We start from the raw sequence: 10,748 nt of genomic DNA on the forward strand, positions 1-10,748 counted from the left end.
ACGTTCCCGAATAATAATAATAATAATAATGATAATAATAATAATAATAATAAGAATAATAATAAATGATGGCCCTGAGCTTTCTGTTCACGTCGTTCAAAGTATATCTCACGGACAATAATTAGAAACAGTTACTGATAGACGTTTGTACAGTGAACTGAACAACGTAGAGTTACGTAGTAATGAATTACGATGTAACGAAAGCATTTGATACTTGTCAACCTATTTATTTTTAGTTGTGTAATTCAACGTCCAACTACTAACGATGGCTAGGTCGTCGTCGTCGTCGTCGTCGTTGTCGTCGTTTCGTTGTTCGACAGTTTTCGAATAATAATTTATAGATATATGCACTATCGCGTACCAGACTCTGGCCGACGAGAATAAAATGGCTACGAAAATATACGTGCGCTAACTTAACGACGAGTTCAATGTCGAGCAGCAGCTAACGAGGAATCAAACGGATCGCTGTACTATACATTACGATCGATCGCTCGGTAAGCGTGCAGGATGGACGGTATCATTGTAGTATTCGGCAAAAACCATTCGAGCAATGCACAATACATATTTTGGCGTATCATCGAATCGCGAATCAATATGAATTCTGTATCGAGATAGATATTTACATTTACAATTAAAGCATTTCAGCATGAGTACGAATGGCAGCTGTGTATGTATTTGTGTAAACGTAAGGTGCATAGTGTAGTAGCGTCGCTGCGTCGACGGCTATTTGCAAAACTAATAGACGACGCTGGATGAAATGTGAATGAACGTGGATTGTATCGTTAAGTTTTTCGATCCACTGTTTATTTGTATATCTCCTATTACAAGAGATGTCGAAATTTATATTCCAATCGGCCGGTTGGAATCGAGAGTGTCTCTTGAACAGAGTTGCAAGCAGGAGTGCCCAAGGGAAAGTCTCCAAGCGAGAATCTCCTAGCGAGGGTGTAAGCAAGGGTGTGTGTACATGGTCGGTTTGAGGTGCCGACTTTACATCGAAAAGTACTGCCAGAGCCGGACCAATTCGTAAGTCAGCGCTGCTGACAGGCACTTGTAACTTTGCAAACAAACATCTGGCTTGACCAAATCTGGCGGAAAACCCAGAAGACCCAAACGGCTTGAGGGCTATTGCCGTCATAAATCGTACAATAGTCCTTTTTGACATATGGTTGTATCGCATGATGCCTCTCCTAAACTTGACGGTCGTTTACAATCTAACACTTAGGCCAGTATTCAGAGTCATTGCTTATTCTTAAGATCGTCTTAAGCATTTGCTCAAGTCCCTGTTCAAGACAAGGACTGGAAATATGGGATAGACAGGGATATCAAATTCTTAAGACGATCTTAAGAATAAGCAACGAATTCTGAATATCGGCCTTAGAGTAAAGAGTGCCTTGGCTCAAGTTCTGCCGCTATCACATATAGGTCAACAATTTTCAATTCAAAAGATTTCTTCCTGAACGAACAACAAGTTCTCTATTCGTTTCGACTAGGTTTCTCTAGTTGTTATATTTAAATGTATTAAACGCGCGTAGTACACGACTCGCTGACAATTTCGAAAATGGGACGAACGAACGCGAGAGAAAGAGAGAAAGAAAGAGAGAGAGAGAGAGAGAGAGAGAGAGAGAGAGAGAGAGAGGGAGAGAACACTTGGAACCTGGATTACTCTTTACTTTTTCTCCGACGACGAGCTAAACGAATTTGTGACTTTTAAACGGCTGTTTGTAATGATGAGACGAAATGTTTGCACTGAAAATATACCTTTTCCACAGATCGATATATTTGTACGTTGTACATAGCTGATGCACCTGTTACTAATGTAAAATTTACATGCCACTTGGGAAAGTTATACATGCGCCGCGTATGTATGTACAAGGACATGCATACACAAGGATGTAGCTGTTTGGCGGGATAGTTCGACGTGAAATATCGCAGCCTTTTTTCATCGTTCACTGGCGCCTAGAAATCATTGGAGCGTTTCCTATGCGCACACATACACGCGTATGTACACGCACATTTCGATGTATCCGTATAAGCCGTAAGAGGCAACGCGAGTCAGCAAGACACTTGCCCTTACTGCCGCCGATGACATTATGGAACAATCAGTCAGTCAGTCAGTGAACGTCGTCGGTGTCTATTAGTCCGCCCGCGCGTAGCCGCACTAGTCAGTCAGTCAGTAGCGACAGTAGCATAGAAACACTGATCTGGGTAATCAGATTCAGTTTCGGCTGCGCAGCCTTGCCGCTTACACACGATAATTCGATTTGAGACGCGCGCGCGCGCGCGCACACACACACACACACACACACACACACACAGCATTCTCGCCAGAGACACCGCCGAAAATGCGGTACAACTTTACTTGTTGTTCGTTCGCAATATTAATCGTGTGCGCGAGCACAACTATCGCGTTTCCACGTGGTGGTGGTGGTAATTACACAAGGCTACGGAATGAAATTTTGGAGTACGAACGACGTCTGATGATAGGCGCTAACTTGTCCTTGTCTGACGTTGAACGAGCTGCGAACAAGATCCTAATGAAGGCGAAGCAAGAGGAATTGCATGCTGGTTCGTTTCCTCCTTCGAACGTATATCCGAATCCGTATATTTCGTTTCTATAACGTATGAAAGCTAGCTGCACGACCGTCGCCGGTATCTCGTCGAATTCAAAATGCGCGTTCGCACAGCTCTGCGTTGCCCATCGATCATCATCGCATCTTATCGATCTGTTGATAATAATCGACCGACGAGCTGGATCAACACGATCCAGCTCGTCGCCGGAACGATGCCGGAACGACTTAATTCAAGAGCGGATCTACGGAAGTTTAATTCAACGTTCCTTTGTCGTCGTCGTCGGTTTTCCGCCGCTCTGCTCGACTTTTGTCGCGTGTCGTGGAAACAAAGCAAAGCAGAGCAGTGAAACGGACAGTGAATCAGAATCGTTCTTTGTTAAATCTTCTTTTTATCGGCCTCTCGCGCGCGTAACTCGTACGCGTTTCGATGAATTGTTGTTTCAGGGTTCAAGGATCCTCGATTATTCGCTCCGGCGCGAAACTTCCTCGAGGCCAAGAACGACATCGACGGATCGAAGGTCTTCCAATTGATTCGGCACATGCCGAAAGGAGCAGTACTCCACTCTCACGATACCGCTCTCGTCAGTAGCGATTACATCTATTACAATGTCACGTTTCGCAACGATTTATACGCTTGCATCGAGAAAGACACCGTCGAATTACGTTTCTTTCGAGTACCCGATAATTCCTGTAGTTGGGAGCTGTTGAAGGACATACGCCGAGACCCGACACGGGGTGAGATAGTGAACGATATGATAAGGAAAAGAATGTCGATGCGATGCGACGATCCTACGTCGTCCTATCCTAACGTCGACCGAGCCTGGCACAAATTTATCGATATATTTGCGTTCGTCGGACCTCTGCTCACGTACAGACCCGTTTACGAGGATTATTTCCTCGAGGCTCTGAATCAATTGTACGAAGACAATGTGATGTATCTTGAACTGAGATCGACGTTGCCGACTTTGTACGATTTCGATGCGACGACGAAATACAAGCCTCGAGATCTGGTCGGAATCTACAGAAATCTTACTCGAAGGTACCTTCATTTTTCTTTCTTACTCTCTTACTTTCTCTCCTGCAGTTACTACCATTTCATATCCTTTACGAACTTGCGACTAAGAACGACTAGTATCTCGAACGTAGAGACATCGTGGGTGGTAATTGGTAGCAAAGATGTATAACAAAGATTGGCTCGGCGTTCTTACTTCTTGTCTCCCAGATTCAAGGAAATGCATCCGGATTTCGTAGGAGCGAAACTGATTTACGCTCCTAGACGATCCGATACTTACGAAGATACGAGAGATCACGTCCGGATCATGAGCGAGATAAAGGAGTTGTATCCTGACTTCGTAGCTGGATTCGATCTGGTCGGCCAGGAAGACAAGGGTCACACCCTCGAGGAATTCGCTGATCTATTGAGAGAAGTTGGAAAACGTAACATCAGTTTCTTCTTTCACGCAGGAGAAACTAATTGGTTGGGCGCTCCTACCGATGAAAACCTCGTTGACGCTATTTTGTTGAACACGCGACGTATCGGTCACGGGTGAGTAGTACCGCGTTCAACCTGTTGCTTTTGCCCTTCCGGCTACTCCCATTGTTACCCGTTGTTACCACCCCCACGACAACGATCGAAATTTCATTTCGCCGAGCACGTCTTCGTTTCCCCGTCATTGTCAGGAACCGTAGCCCTATTCCGCCGCGTACCTACTCATAGATCGCTGTGTTTTTATCGTACGTAACAACAGAGATCGTAAGACGAACGCACCCGTGTACTTCTATCGACGTCGCTGTTACGCAATTTTTGTCTAGATACGCGTTGGCCTCTCATCCTTTCCTCATGGAGCTCGTCAAACGGATGGACATCGCGATCGAAGTGAATCCGATTTCGAATCAAGTTCTGAAACTTGTCGATGATCTTCGAAATCATGCCGCCAGGTCTCTGTTCGCAGAAGGATACGCCGTAGTCGTATCGAACGACGATCCTAGTTTTTGGGGTGCGAGAGCTTTGAGCTACGATTTTTACGAAGCGTTTATGGCGCTCATGTCCAGCCACGCCGATCTCAAGAGCCTTAAACAGCTGGCTTTGAACTCTTTTATATACAGCAGCTTGGGTGATGACGAGAAACAGAAGGCTATAGATCGCTGGCAAGGAAAATGGCAAAAGTACGTGGAGGATTTAGCCGTAGGCAGAAAATGAGAAATTGAAAGCGCACAGAAAGAGCTATGTATTACGATTCTTGTAAATACATAATAAAAAAGTTATTTGTCATGTTAATTAATCCTATGCGTTCTGTACAATTGAAAAAATGAAAATTAATACTCTGCAACTAATGGCACGGTTCATTTTCTCGTGTCCTTAAACATTAAATCGATCCGACAGATCGCGTATTACGTACGCGTTCAGCTGCTTAGTTTGATACGATTAATCAACGATTAATAGTAATGACTGGTAGTATAGTACTCGCAAACGCTCGTGATCAGGACGGTCGTTCTGGGACACCTAGTATTTCGAGGGTAAAGTAGTGTGCTTTGACATAGGAATTCGCACTGTTCGCAGCGGCAGTCGCCACCGTCGCTACTGGTTACCAGGGTCACGGCTAGGGTTCGCACGTGTTTGCGCTCTCCCGGCGCTCTAGTAGGTTGCAGTAGGTTGGTTTAGGTATTCAGTCTCGGGGTTAATATCAGTTAATAACTCTGATCAACTCTGATAACTCTCATGTGGCAAAATAAATAATTGAAACTGTAATAATATTTATTACTGTTAGACAAGTAAAATACTTGGAGACTAGACGTGACTTTTAATAGAATGCTTCACATGAATGAAAATTCTCCGGTGAAGAAGGAGTACCCTTTGAAGAGGCATGCTTTCGAAGAATTGGGAAATACACCAAAAAAAATGTTAAAGACTGATCCAAATAGTAAGACGTCAAAAGTTAGAGTAGCTTTATTTCAAGATAAAGATTATGGATCAAAATTAAAGAGCATAGCACTAAGTACGAAAACGTTCTATAATAAATCGGAAAGAAAAGAAGAAGATTATAAAATTAATATCAGACACAGACTAAAAAGGAGATCAAAAAGTTGTTTTCCACATTTTAAAAGGCACACAGTAGGAGGAATCAATGCTGGTGTATCACACGGCATTAAGAAGCCCAAATTAAAGAGCCCTAAACTAAATTTAGATATTACAAATGATGAGACCAATATACGACAATCTATGTCAGAAATGGATGAAACTGAAAATGTTGAACCTACAGACAGGAGTTCATCACCAGAAATTGATCCTAATAAACGATTTTTCAAAATTAAAAGGAATTCTCAGGCTCTGGTAACGATAAATAAAAATGTTAAATTAAAAGTTGCACCTGATGGTAAAATAGTGTTGAATCAAAAAGTTGCAAGGCATAAAAAATCAAAGCCTGCAAATATCTCTTTTGACGCAAGTGACTTAACAGTGGATGAACCAGAGTTAGAATCTACGATTGAGAAAACTGAAGTGGACAATATATTAAAATTATTAGAGAATGATTGGGCTGATGACGAATATGATACCATGGACCTACTGGATAAAGGACGGCATATTACACCTTTGAAGCCAATAGCCGTGTTCAATGATGTTACTGTGTCACCAGCAAGTGAACTTAGCAATATGACTTCAAATCTGGATATCAAAGATATTAGTGCACCAATAACTTGTGAAGATAAACCTTTCGACAGTAACGAAACAGATTTTGAAAACATCTCAGAGCCAAAGTATTTTCCATTATTTAAGAAAGGATATTCTGCTAATAAATTAGAGTAAGTGTTTCCCAGCCTTTTTTTAAATGCTAATAACGAGAGAATTAAAAAGTTTTCTATTAATATATTTTTCAGTAACATTGATAAAAAAGTGCATCACACTGGCAAAGAAAATCAAAATTGGCAATTATCTGTAAAACTAAATGGTGGTAATAATCAATACCAATTAGATGCAGGTCAAAAGAATTTTGGAGCAACTCAGTGTACAGAGTGTGGTGTTATATACCAAATAGGAGATCCTGAAGATGAAAATGCACATTTAAATTATCACAATAATAAGAAAAGTTTGAAATTTTCAGTACGTTTACATTATATGCATATACAATAACAATGATACATCGAGCATTTTATATTATTGAAAATAATTTTAAGGGTTGGAAAGTCGAACGAATAATCATGGAAGATCCATTTACAATGAGTCGAGTAATTTTAATAGAGCCGAATGATTCAAAGTTGTGTTGGAAAAAGGTAGAAGAAATTTTAGCATACGTAGATAGAGATTTAGGACTAACAGACACGAAACTTTCTGATTACAATCAAAAAAGGGTAAGGGGAATAATATGAAAAGTAATTATTTATGTATTTTATAAATGGCATACTTGTTCGATTACATTAAGTTTCTTTAGGTATACTTATACATAAGAGATAAGGCCGTTATTGGAGTGTTGGTCGCGGAACACATAACAACAGCACATCATATGATTCCTGAACTACTAGAGCTAAATTGCTGTACTGCAGAAGATAGTCCAGCCAAATGTGGAGTAAATGTTATTTGGACCGAAATAAATCATCGCAGACAGGGCATAGCTACCAAATTGATGAATATACTAAGGTGAATATTTATGTATTACATTACGTGTTATCTGTAATTCAATATGAACGAGTTTTCAAAATATTTCAGAACCAACTTCTACTTTGGATATGTAATGACCATGGATGATATAGCCTTTTCAATTCCAACTCCGAGCGGAAAAATATTTGCCGAGAAGTACACGAAAACACAAAATTTTAAAGTGTATGATTAAAACTTGCCGTTCATTGTTGTTCAACATATCATTTAAGCATATTCAATGAAATTCTATCAAAGTTGATAGTAATCCTACGGTTTATTGCTTAAGCAATGTATAAATAATCATTACTGACTTACTTGGTCAATATTTTACTTATTTATTCTTGTAATCCGAAACTAAATACATATGTATTATTAGTTTTATACTAGCAACATTGTTATACTTTACTAATAATAGCATCACACTGTCTCCGTTAGTTAAATACTGAACCTTTATTAAATATTTTTATCGTATTAACAGAGGGAATATAAGTTTTATGTAGTTATGTATTTCTATGCGTTAAATTCGCAACAGAAAAATTGTACAATCTTTCTCTAAGGAAATTATAAAATTAAAATAAACTCAGGAATGTATCTTACATAATCTTGTTTTGATTCATTCTGTAAGTGTTCTTTAAATCGTCTTTAAACGTCTGTAAATCTAGTAATACTGTTTATATTGTTTTGCAAACGTATTTTAAAAATAAAATGCAAAAATGGAAAATGTGTAATACTCATGACATCCAGTATGTATAATTTACTGTTCATTATCAACTACGAGTATCAAACATCTTGTATTCTTAAAAATAATATATGCGTAACAAAAATCAGGAACTATAAGTTTGTTATAAACGCTTTATATGTACGTTCAATAACGCTGGAGAGGTAAAAACTACCATCTATTATTACTTCTCCTGCCACCTCCATAACCACCGCCTCTGCTATCCATTCGTTCAAATTGTTTTTCGGCCGCCCGTTTCTTCTTCCACGCCTCATACCTTTCAGCCATTTGGTTTAATTCTTCAGGTACTTCCTGTAAACAGAAATATTTATGTATTTTAACCATTAATTTGAATCTTGATGCAAATGTACAAATATTTCATGACATACTTGGTTAGCCTCTTCCAAAATATTGATTAATTCTTGTGCATTCGACCAGTCTTTTCTTGTCATGAATGATATACTTTCTCCAGTGCGCCCGGCACGACCGGTACGACCCACTCTGTGAACATACTCCTCTATGTCCCGTGGAAAATCATAATTCAAGACATGTCTGGAAAAAATTATTTTTTTTTATTAAACATTGGCGTACGAAGATTGTAGTTCTAAGTATAACAATAAAACATACGTAACGTCTTCTATATCAATTCCCCGACTAGCAACATCGGTTGCTAAAAGAATTTGCACTTCTCCAGTTTTCAAATCTTCTAAAGCTTGTTCTCTATCGCTCTGTTCTCTTCCTCCGTGTATACTTTGACATTTAACACCTTCTAATGCTAAATCACTCGCTACATCGTCGACCTTACATTTTTTTCCGAAAAATACCATCACTTTATCGGTAGGAGCCATATTATGGAAAAATTGATACATCTGTGGAGAACACTAACTATTATCCATGTCATTTTGAAACACAGTACAGTCTAAAAGATTTTACGTAATATTAACCATATTAGTCTTTTCTTCTTCGTCGATTATAAATATTTTTTGCATAACTGTGTGCACAGTCGCCAAGTCGAGAGATCCAACAAAGATTTGGATCGGATTTTTCATGTAAGATTGAGCTAAACGCCTAACTCCTTGAGGCCATGTAGCACTAAAATTTCAACGTATATAATTTCATTTCTATTGCAAACCAAATTTTTTTCTCAATTTAAAGCTTAAAAAGAAGAGACGATTGCAAAACCTCGTCATAACTGTTTGTCGATCCGGCCTTATATCAAGTAATGTCTTTCTAATCTGTGGCTCAAAACCCATGTCAAGCATACGGTCAGCTTCATCCAACACGAGATATGTAATTGTGGAGATATTTAAAATTTTTGCTTCTACTAGATCATTCAATCTACCAGGCGTTGCAATAACGATTTCCACGCCTTTCGTTACCACATTTATCTGTTCCTTTCTATTTCCGCCTCCGTATATGCATACCCTTTATCAATGTATTATTTTTAGAAATATACTATAAAAAATATAATATACATATACTATATTGACACCACTACTTACGCCTTTATACCGTGGTAAGAATACTTATTGACTTCTCGTTCAATTTGTAAAGCCAACTCTCTCGTTGGTGCCATAACAAGAACATTCGGACCATTCCTTTCTGATCTCGGTATTTCTTGACCCTCAATGTGAATTAAAGCAGGCAACAAAAATGCCAATGTTTTACCTATACGTATTAACAGAATGAAGTATCTTCTTAACAGATTAAATAATGTTATAATAATTTTCGAACATACCTGTTCCAGTCTGTGCAATTCCAATAAGGTCTTTACCACTGAGGAGAATAGGCCAAGCCTGACATTGTATTGGACTTGGCTTAGCAAAACCCTGTTTTCTGATTTCTTCAAGTATCTCCGGATAACTCTGCACAATTTATATTAATCAATGCAACGTCATTTTACAACTGCTATATGTATTATCGCTTGCGTTTACCTCAAATGCTTGTTCAAATGTTTCAATTGGATTAGGTATCCACAATTGCTCCGAGACATCATTCTTCTCATCAAACATATATTTTACTTCTATACTGTTATTTGTCTTCCTAATATGAGCAACCTGTTCTTTTGTCATATTGGCCACTGACGGATGTTCTTTGTAAAAGTTTTTAACAATAGGAGTACATTTCGACCATTTCTCCTTTTGAAACTCATCCTAATTAATTGAAAACATATAATCGTACCATGCTGCTTGTCTTACGGAAGCTCATGAAAACTTACACATTTTTTGCTAGCTGTAGACCAATCAAAATTGGTAAAATCAATCTGTGGTTTATCACACTCCCTCTGTTCATTTTCTAATCTTTGGCTGTGATATGGAGGAGAATCATTTAATGATTCTTCTATTAAATTTTTGGCATGTTCCTGTCCTTCTGCAGATCCAATTATGATCACACCAGTAGTATCGTTTCCAGTTGATCTCTCAATCTGTAATTAAGAATTATTCATTATTGCATATATGATGTTTTTATATCTATTGTAAGTAATTTGAAAAAATGTAATATCCTATTAATACATACTTGAATCCTTGTGCCTGTTTTGTCTTGTAAGTCTCTAATGTTACTTCCACCTCTACCAATTAATTTTCCTACTTTCTCGGTGTCAATCTGTATCATAAATTTATCAGTAGATTGTTGATCATTATAAGAAGAATTTGTATACTCTCTTTTTCTATAATCATTCCTGTTGTTTCCTCTATCATTACGCCTTGAATACGTCCTTCCATAAGTTTGTTGATAATCCATTCTGTAGCCAACAATCATACACGTAGGAATAATTTAACGACAAACAATATTTATAAGCGTTACGTGTAATTTATTTTTGTGAAAT

At 38.5% G+C, this 10,748-nt stretch overlaps 3 protein-coding genes across 3 annotated transcripts; 2 read left to right on the plus strand and 1 right to left on the minus strand.

Moving 5' to 3' along the window:
- Nucleotides 1–1,866: 1,866 nt before the first annotated feature.
- Nucleotides 1,867–4,904, plus strand: LOC113464759 (adenosine deaminase 2). Its single transcript, XM_026816451.1, has 4 exons — nucleotides 1,867–2,565; nucleotides 3,015–3,609; nucleotides 3,793–4,116; nucleotides 4,383–4,904. Exons 1-4 carry the CDS (start codon nucleotides 2,343–2,345, stop codon nucleotides 4,768–4,770), a joined length of 1,530 nt encoding a protein of 509 aa, XP_026672252.1. The 5' UTR covers nucleotides 1,867–2,342; the 3' UTR covers nucleotides 4,771–4,904.
- Nucleotides 4,905–5,188: 284 nt separating this feature from the next.
- Nucleotides 5,189–7,419, plus strand: eco (Establishment of cohesion). Its single transcript, XM_026816423.1, has 5 exons — nucleotides 5,189–6,371; nucleotides 6,447–6,669; nucleotides 6,744–6,917; nucleotides 6,998–7,203; nucleotides 7,273–7,419. Exons 1-5 carry the CDS (start codon nucleotides 5,380–5,382, stop codon nucleotides 7,394–7,396), a joined length of 1,719 nt encoding a protein of 572 aa, XP_026672224.1. The 5' UTR covers nucleotides 5,189–5,379; the 3' UTR covers nucleotides 7,397–7,419.
- A 95-nt stretch (nucleotides 7,420–7,514) lies between these two features.
- On the minus strand, nucleotides 7,515–10,742 carry LOC108627892 (putative ATP-dependent RNA helicase DDX43). Its single transcript, XM_018029479.2, has 10 exons — nucleotides 10,439–10,742; nucleotides 10,140–10,346; nucleotides 9,856–10,074; nucleotides 9,660–9,786; nucleotides 9,424–9,589; nucleotides 9,104–9,346; nucleotides 8,866–9,013; nucleotides 8,549–8,790; nucleotides 8,311–8,473; nucleotides 7,515–8,233 (listed from the first exon to the last, which is right to left on the minus strand). The coding sequence occupies exons 1-10, from the start codon at nucleotides 10,679–10,681 to the stop codon at nucleotides 8,093–8,095; spliced, it is 1,899 nt and encodes a 632-aa protein (XP_017884968.1). The 5' UTR covers nucleotides 10,682–10,742; the 3' UTR covers nucleotides 7,515–8,092.
- Nucleotides 10,743–10,748: the final 6 nt, after the last annotated feature.

This window comes from Ceratina calcarata, unplaced genomic scaffold (genome assembly GCF_001652005.2).
Source record: "Ceratina calcarata isolate Rehan_Ccalc_2016 unplaced genomic scaffold, ASM165200v1 scaffold127.2, whole genome shotgun sequence".
NCBI classification, from domain to species: Eukaryota; Metazoa; Arthropoda; class Insecta; order Hymenoptera; family Apidae; genus Ceratina; species Ceratina calcarata.